At 38.0% G+C, this 14,154-nt stretch overlaps 1 protein-coding gene across 1 annotated transcript in view; it reads right to left on the bottom strand.

Annotated features, from left to right (window-relative positions):
• Positions 1–445: 445 nt before the first annotated feature.
• LOC111875018 (leukocyte tyrosine kinase receptor) overlaps positions 446–14,154 on the bottom strand; it is a gene marked incomplete at its 5' end in the record, with an annotated part of 164,894 nt that continues 151,185 nt past the window's right edge. Inside the window, 2 exon segments of the mRNA XM_023871021.2 lie at positions 446–901; positions 997–1,098. Coding sequence (XP_023726789.2) covers positions 610–901; positions 997–1,098 — 394 coding nt within the window. The 3' untranslated portion in view covers positions 446–609.

The raw sequence follows: 14,154 nt of genomic DNA on the forward strand, positions 1-14,154 counted from the left end.
GCATTCACTCACCTTTGAGAATCTCCGCATGTTGACTGTCATCTATTGCAACTCTGAATGAGGTGGCACTTAAACATTGGAATATATACTGTATATGTACATTTAATAAGTGTTCCAATGTGGTAGAAAAAACCATATTAAAACATTCAGCTTCAAATTCAACCATATATTGCTTAATTTTCAATATAAAAACGAGGACAAACTCAAAAGAATAACGATGAGTTCACAGTGTTAATAAAGATTAACAATAAATTTTAAAACAATTAGTAGATTTCCATGACATGATACATTTTAGGTTGTTTTTTAACTTTTATGTCATTTTTCTGGATTTTTCGGTCATTTTATAGGTAACTTTTCTGGGTTTTTCGGTCATTTTTAACATATTTTTAGGTTATCAAAATCCGTGCTCTGGTTATCACTCTGCAGTTACTTCTCTCATATCAGAGACAATGTGTGGGGCATGTAACAAAGCTCAGCTGACTGACAGCCTGAGCTATTCTTTGGATGAATATCAACTCCTTCCTGGGCCACCTCAGTGACCTCAGTGATTAGCATACTACTCTCCATATTCAGTGATCTTCTGTTCAATCTCAACTGCCATCACTGATCTTAAAATATGGGCACATTAAAGAATCTGCCAGTACATTGACAACAAATGACCCAAATGCCACTTACTTGCAAGCAATATCCCAGCCGTTCTGTGATGGTGCTGAAGTTGGGGCGCTCTTCAGGAGTAGAGTTCCAGCACTGTATCATGATCCCATACAATGGACCTGGACAGTTACTGGGAGGCTCAAGGCGGCCACCACTCATCACAAGATCCATCACTTGTTTGTTGGAACAGCCAGTGTAAGGCATATAGCCAAGAGACATCACTTCCCATAGCAGAACACCAAATGACCTGACAAACAGACATGCCCTTCTCACATCAAGATCAGTGTCACATGGAGAGGAGGGAATTGTAACAGACATGTAAAAAAGAAATTGTGTATTTACCAGACATCAGTTTTTGAAGTAAAGATACCATCTAGAAATGCTTCAGGTGGCATCCATTTTATAGGAAGCATAGCTTTACCTCCTTTTCGGTAATAGTCAGCCCTGAAAAACAAGAAATTATACACTCATAAATGAAAGAGAGGACAAACAATTAAAAATTCATGTTGCAGTTAAGTGGAAATTTGACTTCATAATGTTAGGAACTTTCAGATCACTGCAAAATAAATTCCAGAGGAAAGAGACCTATCAACAAAGTGTTAAGGAGGAATTCACAACAGAATAACTCAAGTTATGTGTTACTGTTAATAAACTGCCTTTGTCTCCAATGAATTTAATTCTGTCTCAAAATATGTAATGAAAAAAAATCTATGTCTCAGATATACACATTTCCATAACTAGAGTTATATACAAATGGCTTCAAACCAATATCTAAGTACCAACATTTCTAATTTTCATTTCATGCATCCTGTTGTGTTACAATATGCAACTCTTTATTGACTGTCACAACACAACAAACAGAAAAAATCAAGGACAGCACCCAGCTATGGTTTTGCTGAAACATGTAGCGAAACCATACCTGGGCGCTGTCCTTGGTTTTTTCTGTTTGTTGTGTTGTGACGGTCAATAAAGAGTTGTACCAACATTTCATTTCCTTCTCTTATTATTACTTAGAAATTTAACTGAAGGATATAAGCAATGCCTTCTTGTATTAACGCTAGGTTACAGCTGTCAAATTCATAACTCTTAAGGAAATATCAACATTTAAGACTGAATTTTGTAACATAAAAATCCATTCCAGGGGTTCTCCTCTGAAAGGAAGTTATGGAGATGACCTCATTATGTTATATTTTGTAATGACCTACAAGGTGGTTCAAATATGACCAGGACTGATTTGTGTGTAAACAAGCCGCACTGCGCAGCAGCTGTGTGACCTTGAGAGAGTGAAGTCACAACCTCTACCCTCCCTCCTGTTCAGGTTAGAACCTGTTCAGTCCTGTGTGGGAGTTGCTAGACTGATGAGTGAACAGAAGTTACCATAAAGCGTAGAACAACGCATTGTGATCAAATTCCTCGTTGGAGAAAACTGAAACTCACCACAGACTCCAACAATAGTATGGGGAAGAGTGTCTCTCACGGACCTGTGTGTTTGAGTGGTGTAAGTGCTTCAGAGAGGGCAGAGAGCGCATAGAGAATGAACCGCATGATCATCGGCCGCGAACTTCCATCACCGAGCCAAACATTGATCCTGCAGACGCGCTTATTCATGAGAATAGGCGCATCACTATCAGGGAACTTGGAGCAATGCTGTCCATCAGTGTTGGTAGTGTAGAAGACATCGTGAAATACCACCTGCACTACTGCAAGGTGAATGCACGGTGGGTATCATGCAAGCTGCCAGTCGTCTCCTACAGCAGTTAGAAGATGAAGGTGATGCATTTTTTAAGTCTATAGTGATGACCGATGAAACGTGGGTGCACTACTTCATTCCCAAGTCCCAGCAGTCATCACACAAGTGGCGGCATACCAGTTCTCCCAAACCCAAGAGAGCGCGTAGGAGCTGTTCAACAGGAAAAGTGATGACAACGTTCTTCTGGGACTAGCAGGGGGGTTATCCATGTAGAATTTCTGACAGATGCCAGAACAGTCAATGCAGCTTATAACTCAGATCTCCTGGCAACAGACATGAAGGAAAAGTTCTGATCGAAGTGGAAGTCAGGTGGAAAGTGGGTATCCTTCCTTCAAGACAATGCATGCTCCCATACGGCCAAAACAACAATGGAAACCCTCCGGAAATTGAAATGGAACCTTCTGACACATCCGCCGTACAGTCCCGATTTGGCACCTAGTGATTTCTACCTGATTGGAAGGCTCAAATCAGACTTGCAAGGCATGCGGTTTGTGGACGACACCATCATCCAGACTGTTCGGGAGTGGATACACCGCCAAACACAAGCCTTCTTCGAAAAGGGCATCAGGATGCTTCCAGAACGTTGGAAAAAATGTGTTGACTCCGGAGGAGAGTACGTTGAAGACTGACATGTGCAAGTAAGTGTTTTGGCAATTATGGTTTTAAAAAAGCAATCAGTCCCGGTCATATTTGAACCACCTTGTATTATGGTATATCACTTGAAAAGAGAAACGTTTGGTCAGCATGGTACAGGTTGTGTTGGCTGAGTGTGAATCTAGTGAAAGTGTTATGTTTGAATGACAGACCACAAACATGCTTACAGATGTAATAGTATATATATTTTTGTATTAAGAATTCAGATTAATAGCTGTAAAGACTTGTCTTTTGTTCACCATGCCTGCAAAATATGTGTACCTACCAACCAGACTAAAACATGGTGTCCTAACATAGAAGACCACAATATGAACATTTCTGTATGTTAACAATTATGAACTTATCAAAGGAGTGACATTTTGATGTTATACCGGGTGTTCCTAAAAGAATTGTGGGGTTTCACTGCCGTATATCTCCGTCAGTTTTTGGTGATGAAAAGCAAAACGTATACGGACTCATAATGCGGCTCTCAAATTTTCATTTTGTATATCGCGCTCTTTCCTAGTTCCATTTCCGACAGTTAGGAGGCGTGAAATGTAAGATAGCGACCCAGTAGGAGAAGGCCTATTGCGTGCTGAGATTTGAGGTGTCTAAATCCATCATCATAGTGTGCCGTGAATTTCATGTACGTTTTCAGAAGGAGGCGCCACATGAAAACAACATTCACAGACGGTATCGGCAGTTTGTGGACAGTGGATGTCTCTATAAAGGCAAGAGTTCTGGAGGGAGACGTATCAGAGAAGCCCAAGAAAATCATTACAACTGGCCAATGATTCCAGTGACTACATTTTCCAACAGGACGGTGCTGCCCCACATTTCCATAGCATTGTGAGAAGTTTGCTTAATCTGGTCCTTCCGCAACGATGGATTGGACGTGCTGCAGGTGAAGATGCCCCTCTTCTCCGGTGGCCACCCCGATCCCCGGACATAACTCCATGTGATTTCTTCCTGTGGGGGTACGTGAAGGACATGGTTTATGTACCCCGATTGCCCCAATCGCTCCAAGATCTCCGAAACAGAATCAATCGTGCTGTGGAGACCATCACACCTGAAATGCTGCAGCGGGTGCGGCAGGAATTCGACTATTGCAGTTATGTGTGCCGGGTAACGAAAGGTGCGCACATAGAGGCACTTTGATGGATGTACATAAAATTTGGACAGTTAATTGATTGACACGTTATGATTGTACACGGTAAGAAATACGAAATATATACGTATCTAAAACCCCACCGTTCTTTTAGGACACTCTGTATATCCAGATTTTAAGTAGAGAGCATCTATAAAAGTCAATAGATGGATCACAAAACTAATTATTCAAAGGGTCTTTGCCAAATATGCTATATGACATCACTTCATAATGTTGTGAATCTTCACAGTCTCTACTCTTGGTATGTGCATGGCATTAGAGCCTCTTTCATCCTGCTCATCTGGATGAGATCTGTTGTGTTTTACCCTTGAAAATACTAATAGGAAAAGACACTTGTTCCATATTCTTGGATCCTATTTCTTACTGCTTCCACTAGATATATTGAATAACGGAACTGCACATGTGCACATGCATCAGCCTGTGTTCTGCCCCATCCCAAGTTTGTCACTAGTGTGCACACCATCTAGTGGTTCACTTCTGAGATATAACAAGAACATTTCTCAATTTTACAGGAATGATGCTGCTGAACTAGAAGCCAGGCAATAAAATGTTTGCATGGTTCTCTCACACTTTTATGTGCTACTTCTTGGTTGAACAGGTACACATAAAATCAAAGTGCCTTCAAGGAGAATTACTTGACATAGCAGGGTGTTTAAATGTTATAACAAATCTTCTGTGGAATGGGAAACATTAAAAAATGAACCTAACAGGAGTAGATCAGAAACACACACACACAAAAAAAAAACATTTTCCATATACAACACAATGGCATGACAAGTTATGATATAGAAAACCAAAAACTGGGCATTCATAAAAATGAAGAGTAACAGCAGAAATGAGATTTCTGAGGACCATGAAACATTTACTATTTAAAAATAAGAGAAACTGAGATATTTTAGCAGCATTACAAACTACAATTCCTATTCAATGGAGTATTATTATGGCCATCAACACAACAAATTCCAAATGAATAAACCAATGTTACTGTATTAACATTTGTTTATTATTATGTATCTTCTATATGTTTCGATCCATCTGGATCATCACCAGGCAGTTTTCATGACACGACACTCATTATTGAATTGTGTTCCTAATATGGATTCATAGTATCTATCATGTATAGTAATATAAATTTTGTTGCAAATTTCTAGGTCTTATTATGTTACTAAATTCTAGTATTAGTCATAAAGGTTAAAATGTTAAAACAGTGTTTAAAATCTGTCAGAATGTAAAACATTTTTAAAATTATTTATTAATTAATTTTATACTGGAATCATTTTGAAGTGAAGTAAATTTCTATTTTAGAGGGTAGTTCTTAGCTTGGTAGTTGGTGTTGTTTTAGTTCATTACATATCAGAAAATAAGTATACTAATATAGTTTGACTGTGAGTGATATATAATCATATACAGTAAAACCTGTCTTAAACGGAATCTCAAGGGACCAGAAAAAATTTCCGCTGAAGCCAGATTTCTATTTAATCAAGGTATACTATAATAACTAAACCAGGTCATAAACGTATTTGAGACAAAACAAAACAACATGCTCATAAATTTATTCACACTACAATCATTGAACACATGCAAACATTACACTGAGCAGAAAAAACTGCAGTACTCACTTTTTATAATTTTACCAGAACTCCGGCAGAGTTTTTTGCACACAGTTTACTCACTTGGCTGCCTGACTTTCCACAAACACTTTAGCTTGAGAAATTAGAGTAAGCATGTCTGAATCATTCCGTTACACCGCAACCTTCTGCAGTACTTTTAAACTGTTGGCAGCATCCTGATAAGTCTTCACTCTACACTTTTCTTCTATCACAATGTCATTTTCCTCTTCCTCTTCCTCCTTCTCTCTTCCTTTTCGATTTTCTCTAAAATTCTCAACTATTATATCGATATCCATTGTGTCTGGTTCTGTTTGCACATCTTTGTCTATGTTGATGTAGTCCTCAGCATTGCAGTTACTGAAAGCAGCTTCATTCATGCAATGTTGTAAGTCCTTCTGGTCATTCTCATTTTCTACACTATGAGTAACGTCTACTGTTGGAAATCCTGCTTTTTCGAAACACTTTGTCACAGTTTCTGGTAACAACTTCTTTACTGCTTGACTTATCCAAATAACCACATCTAGAACCAAGACAGTTCTTGCAAGTTCAGAGGCGGATGATGTAGAATCTATATTCATGAGCAAAGATTGCATTAATAATTTACGATAGTGGACCTTAACATTCCGAATGATGCCCTGATCCATTGGTTGAGAAACACTAGTGGTGTTTGGAGGGAACCAAGCAAATCGCACGTTGGAAAGTTTGATATGGGGGTGGCATGTTGCATTATCCAAGAACAATAAAACATGCCGGTTTTGCATTTGCATTCTACCATTGAAGGCCGTTAACCATTCCTCCATGATCTGTGATGTCATCCGTGTCTTTTTGTTGGATCTCCACTCAACGGGAAGTTTCTGTATGTCCATGTTTCAGAAGCATCGTGGCTTTGCTGCCTTGCCAATCACTAAGGTTTTCTCCATTTCACCTGACATAAAACAACATAGAAAAACAGTCAGTCTTTCTTTGCACAGTTTTCCTCCCAAACATTTTTCACCTTTCAGACATAGCGATTTATTCGGAAGTGCGCGGAAGAACAGTCCAAGTCTCATCACTGTTCGCTATGTTTTCAGGTTCATATCCCTCGATTATGGATGGCAATTTAGCTTCCCATTTCTCAATGGTCTCACTATTTACATCACTTGATTCACCACAGAATTCATTAAAAACTATCCGATGTCTTTGCGAAAACTCTCCAACCATCCATTAGATGCTATGAATTCAGTCTTCCCCAGTTTTTCAGCAACTATTTTAGCATATTCCTGTACCACAGGACCTGACAACCGGTGATTTTTTGCCCTCACACTGACTAGACATCTTTGTTTGCAGTTTTCTTAAGTTCTCTTTTTATTTTTTCATTAGCACAAGTTTCCCACCACTTCAAAGTTTCCGTTTTCTTCTTTAGAATCTCATACACTTGAGTTTTACCGTCGTTAAACATCTTCATGATCTGCTTAACAGACAATTTATCTAGCTCACTTGCATGAATCACTTTTAATCTTGTGTTAAGATCAAGCACAACCCGTCTTTGTAGCTATGATGACACTGCTAGACTAAAGTAAAACTGTAGGCCTAGAGCCCTTACTGAATACAATTTCCAGAAGGGGAAAATAATTCTGCTGAATCTCAGTGCAGACAGTACAGTACTGTTAGAAGCTTATTTTAAAGAGTCAGGGAAAACAAAATTCTGTAGAATGTATAGGATGCCTAAAATTATTCTAAACGATGCATTCCAGAAGACTGGAAATTTTCCATATAAAGGCTTATTTTGATTTCCGTTGTCCGAGTTAGACAGTTTCCATCTAATCCAGGTTATTTAACATCTTTTCAGCCCCAAAGTCAAGGAACTGAAAATATTTCTGTTTAAGACAGATTTCCATTTAATAAGGGTCCGTTTAAGGCAGGTTTTACTGTAGTTGGTATACGCGATTAGTTACATGTTATGTGGGTGATTACTTCTGTAGAAGTGATGCAGAGTTGTATGTGTTCTCTTATTTCTTTCTGTTGTGTTGTGGGTAGCTGTGGTTAAATAATTTTGTAATGAGAGAGGTTATTTTTAGTATTCTCTATGAATGTGTTATCTTACTCTGTTATTTGCTCTAAATTTGATTTTTTTCTTATGTGAGTGTTGTATATGATGCATGTTGTGTGAGGATATCACTTCTTCTAACAATTAAATATTGTGGTTGTTCCTCTTCTATGATTCTGTTAGAACTAACTGATGTTTAATGTCATGGTGGGTATGTTGCTTGGGTCATGTGAGGTTCAATTGGGGGTGGTGTTTATATTAGATATGGGATGGGGTGGGGGTCTGTTTCAGAAGGTGTTTTATTTGGATATGTATTACTATGATGGGTATGTTTTATCACTACATCAAATATGGGGTTATGTATAACTGTGACAGGTACTGTTCATCTGCAGTTTTTTTTTTTGCTCAAATTGTGTATGTGGAAGTGTTTGAATGTGTTTATTTTGAGTTTTGTTTGTTTGATGTTATGGCTCATATACATTCCTCATATCAGACTTCAAATGTGCATCCCATTTGTCTGACATATTCAAGTGGACATTCCCCACATTTCAATTGGTAATCTTCACTTTGACTACATGTGTCTATTGTTTTCTCTCTTGGTGTTAAGTTGTGTTTTACTGTATTAATAGTCCTGAATGCTATTTTTGTGTTTGTGTTCTTGAATAGTTTTTTTATTGATCTTGTATTGAGCCATAATATGTGAAGGTGGTCAACTTTTATTGTATCACCTGTGAGTTATGGGTTGAAAGGTTGTGTTTTTGTTTTGGCTATATAATCTGTTGGCGATAATGACTGTTCTTAAATATTTCTCATATGGTTTGTAATTCTTAGTCTTCCTCTTCTTGACTAATTGGGTATGTATTCATTTCGTTAATTTGGGAGCATGTGGCAGATTGCTTGTGTTCATATGGGTGACATGGGTTATCATGTATAATTAGGTCCATTGTGATGGGTTTCCAGTATACCCCAAATGTTAATTGGTTATGTTTGTTTGTGATGGTTAAAAATACTTAACTTAGTTTATTGTTGTGTTTCTTTTTCAATGGTGACTTTATTTTGGGGTGTATTGCAATGAATTCCATTAAGGTGCTGTCTATGTTCATGTTGTATATAATTAATATGTCATCTACATATCTATGATAGCTGATGATCTGATGTTCATTTAGGGTTTTGATGATTTCTATGTGCTGTAAGCATTGTATGAACGTTTCAGCTAAGATTGCTGATGTGAGTATTCCCATTGCTAGGCCTTAATTTAATTTTGCTTGTAGAATTGGTCATGAAATTAAGTAGTTTTCTTCCAGGATGATGTTTAGTGTCAGTTGCATGTGAGTAATTGCTAATTAACTAAAAAAATTTTTTGGCATTCTGACAGAGATTTTAAACAATGTTTTAACGTATTAACCATTATGACTAATATTACAATTTTATAACATAATTAGACCTAGAAATTGGCAACAAAATTTATATTAATATAATTGCTAATATGGATCCATATTAGAAACACAGTTAAGTAAGAAGTATTATGTCATGAAATCTGCCTGATCATAATACAGTTGGATCGAAGCATGTAGCAGATGCAGGATAGTAAACAAATTTTGATATTGTAACATTGATTTATAGTTATACGAATATTGTTTTGGTGAGTTTTCCATATCAGTATGATTTATCTGACTGGTCTTGCGTGAACAGTGAAGTGAAAAATTTAACCTTTAAACGCCGGACTTTTGGAATGGTGGTAAGCTTGAGCTGGCCGGAGATTATTTAAATGCCTGTTGCTGGTGTGCGTTTAAATGCCCGTTGCTACTTTGTATTTAAATGTCTGCTCCTGTTAGGGCTCTTAAACAATTTTAAGCATTGTGTTTAAAAATGCTATATCTAACACAATTTTATTGATAAATGATTAAATTAACTTTGTTTATACCAGCAAAGAACACAGTGTCGCATATTATAATGGAAGATTTGAAAAGTTTTATACAAAAAGTTATACTCTATTTTCATTTCTTTTTTTAATTTTGATGTGTACTATAAAAATTGTTTCCCAGTTCTTCACAGAGTTGTTCTGCATTATAAATTCATTTCTGCCTGTAACACTTGACAAATTTTAGCAGTCCCTGGTATCATAAAACAGATGGAAGCAATAAAATCATTTGGTCTTCTGCTGGCAAGTTTGTTACACTCTTCAGATTTTTTAATCTATTGACTAAAGGACAGAAGAATGAAAGCATGGCTATTCAAGAAAGAGCTAGAGGGAACAATTCGACGGGCCCTTCTTCAGTGCTAAGACCATCTGTTATAGCTGCAAGTGATTATTGCCCTTTCTATGGTCATGAACAGACAGTTGCATCATGGCTTAGATACAGAGTGTGATCTGTTTTCTGTGCATTGAAAGGAAAATCGAATACTGTAGTTTCATTTCAGCCTACATATACATCAAGCATATAACAACAAAAATGGTATGTACATCGAATTTTGCTATATATTTTTAACACACTAATCTGCAAAATCTGCAGTAAAAGTATTGACTCGTGGATGAGTTTGGGCATAACTCATATGCATACCATTTTTTGTTGTTCACTTAGGTATTATTTTAATTCCTGTATTAGGGTTTTATTCAAGTCTGTCTGGTAATTACTACATTGAAAAATAAATATTTAAGACTGTGCATGTGCTTCTACTAGTGGCGTGTGCGCGCGCTTCCACTAACAGAGTTTAAATGCCCGACTGGCCAAAACGGGGTACTTGGCCACGATGACCATACTCATCACTGGCCCGATCGGGGCAGTTTGGACGTTAAAGGTTAATAGAAAACTAGTGAAGCTTATGAAGCCTTTCAAGCATGTTAAAGTGGTAAAAGTAGGTCCCAAAAAGGAATTTTTTACTAAACATGGTCTGCATATGAACAATGTGGGTACAGAAAAAGCAGCGTTGAAGATAGCTAATGTTTAAGGTCTTTCATTCTGGTCCGTCACACTAACAAATTAACAATCAAGTTCCTTCCGTCAAATGTGACACTTTTATAAGTTTTCCACCTCGTCACCACCTGCCTTACATGTTTCGGCTCACCACGGAGCCATCATCAGAGGCATTTATAGTAGAAAAAGAAATCACCAACACACAAAACTTCACTTTGTTAAAAATAGCCACGTTCCAGTTAATTAAAGCATCGCAACACACAGACAAGCAACATCAACAACCGACAGACAACACACGTTAACAACATCCCGAAGAAAAAAGACTGGGCCAAGCGGGAAAGAATTCTAGGAATTTTAAGAATTCTTACTTCAAATAACGAAACATAATTTTTACAGAATTAACGACGAATTAAATAAGAAAGCTACCGTGGTGTGTGGAAAACCTTTAGTGAACCGACACTCTCGGCAATTTTAACTATTGTAATTATTTTAATTAACTGGAACGTGGCTATTTTTAACAAAGTGAAGTTTTGTGTGTTGGTGATTTCTTTTTCTACTATAAATGCCTCTGATGATGGCTCCGTGGTGAGCCGAAACATGTAAGGCAGGTGGTGACGAGGTGGAAAACTTATAAAAGTGTCACATTTGACGGAAGGAACTTGATTGTTAATAGCTAATGTTGTTACTACAATGTTTCAAAAACAAATAGAAGAACAAATCACATTGTACGGGAAAACTGAATAGGAGGATGGGATAAGTTATACTTCAAGTGGGGATAATCTAATTACACAAGAAGAAACTAAAGCTGCCACATCAGACAATGAAGAAGTTATGTCTCATGTTGCGGACCAAGCGGTTCCAGTAGAAGAAGTAGGTGGAATATCAGATGGTAGGACACAAGAAGACAGGACCTCAAGTAGGCAAAATAAAGCCACCATTACGAGAAGCAAGGATTTTTATGGCAGAAGTAATTTCAAATAGACAAAAGCACATTTATTATTATGACTAAGTAATCAGTCGTGTAATAGGAACGATGATATAAATAACTTTTTTAAGATACGTGTATTTCATCAAAATATCAGGGGAATAAAAGGGAAAATTAATGAGTTAATAATATCTTTATTAAATGAGGAACCAAGTGTAATTTGCCTGGCAGAACATCATCTAACGGACTATGAAATGGATGCTTCACATATTCCTAAATATAAATTAGATGCAAGATATTGTAGGAAGACGTTAAAAATTTGTATATATATATTCATTCAAGATGATCTAAATTTTCCTACTATAAATCTACAAAAATATTGTAAGGAACAAGACATGGAAATTGCAGCCATTCACTTAAAACTTAATGAGAGAAAGGTAATTATTCTCTGTATATACAAAGCCTCAGCTGGCAATTATGACTATTTTTTAAACAAACTAGACTATATACTTAATTTTCTTCATAGGTATAACTCGAAATTTATATTATGTGGGGACATAAATATTAATTATCTAGAAAATAATAATAGGAAATCAAGGTTCGATGACATGTTACATACTTATAATCTAAGGCAGGGGTCTCCAAACTTTTCAAAATGCGGGCCACATTAGGTAATTCAGTATTTTCAACGGGCCGGATAAAATGAGAAATTAATAACTCTAGGAAACGTTGTGGAAACATCCTTTGTCGGCTGGGATGGGTAACCGATAGCTGTACCACGCCGGCCGTCGTAGAATGGACTAAAGTTCCGGTAGCCTTATCAATTTTCCTCGCTACCAATTCTCGGAACAGTTAGAGCAAAATTGGGCATAACTAGCCTTTAATACAAAAATGGTAATAAGTACGACACCGGCGGCGGTGATGATCTCTTACAATTACACTGCACCACTGCAAGAAGTCTTGTGAACAAGACGGCTAGTAGCGAACTGCTCACGCTACCTACATTTCCACAAAGTGACACTGCCGATTGAGGCTGAACAAGTACAAAAAATACCGCTCAGTATACGGTCCGGAACTAGTAAAATTGTGAATATAATTAATATTAACATAATATGGAATATCAATATATTTTAAACACAATCTTAAGTAATGAATTTGAAATCTATGAATAAGTATTTTTTTTTACCAGTACTCATTGGAAAATTAGTTCAACTGGCGCATTTCTGAACAATTCCTTCGCTGGCCGTAGTTTGGAGACCCTTGATCTAAGGGATACTGCATATTTCCCTACAAAAATTGCCAATAATTCAGACACTTTGATAGATAATATATTTATTGATAACAGAAGAAGTTATACCATTAAACCGTGTATTAATGGACTCTCTGATCATGACACGCAGCTCATAATATTTAAGAATATTACTATCCTTGCTAGAAACATTAATAAAAGTAATACAGCTGAATTTCAAGTGTTATTAAGTTGGTAACAATGGAACAATATTTTTGGGAATAGTAATGTGTGGGGCTCTTGTCAATGTGTGTAGTCTTGTCATTACTCCTATGACAACCCACTTCTTCGGAACAGTTTGTTGGCCCTGAAAAGGACCGTGGCGGCTGAGATGCTTGACCGGTGAGGTAGGGCGGCGCGCGCCGGTAAGGAGAAAGGCTAGTTACGGTGAATGGCTGTTGAAAAGGCTAGTCGTTGAGCGCGGTCGTAGGAGCCATGAGGCAGTGGCTACGCCAGATGCCCAGTGAGTCGGACCGTAACACGACCACCGGCGAGTCCAGGCGCGGTTCCCCAGTGAGTCGGGTGTGAGAGCGCCGGAGAGCCGAGGCGGTCGTGCCTGGCGCAGCCTGCCGATAACTCCGAAGACCGAGCGCTGGCGACGAAGCCTGCTGGCTGAAGTTGCTTGCTGTGTGGCTTGATCGTAGACTGCAGTCGGACTGAATTGAACTGAATAACTGAATAACTCAGCTTTGGAGTCGCTCCTTTTTATACGCTGGTCGGTGGGGCGGAGCCAAACTCAAAAGTGAGGAGGAAGAATTGATTGGCTAGCGCGCGTAATGACGTAGATGCGGGCCAGGAGCGACCCCAGTATAAATATGAACGTTTGAAGCAATCAGATTGGTTAGCACTCGTGATGGTGAAAAGCGATGTGAAGAGCGAGCGTTGCAGAAATGCGTGATATTCGGAGTCATTGATTGATGATTGATTCGATGCGGAGATACATAGTGGACGTGGAGTTGAGTTCGATTCGGAGTTAGTGTGCTGTTGTATACGTCAGAGCGGATTGGATTCGATGCGGAATCGGGATCGAGTGGTGGATTCGAGATTGTCTGTTTGACAGGACAGGACTGATTCACGCTCAAGGAGAGTATTAAGGAGTTATATTGCTGGTAGCTCTGAAATTTTCGATCCTTTGTTGTTAAAATTATCAGATTTTGGTTGAGGCCTGTGTCGTGTCGTGCCGTG

This window comes from Cryptotermes secundus, unplaced genomic scaffold, assembly GCF_002891405.2.
Source record: "Cryptotermes secundus unplaced genomic scaffold, Csec_1.0 scaffold1161, whole genome shotgun sequence".
Lineage (NCBI taxonomy): Eukaryota > Metazoa > Arthropoda > Insecta > Blattodea > Kalotermitidae > Cryptotermes > Cryptotermes secundus.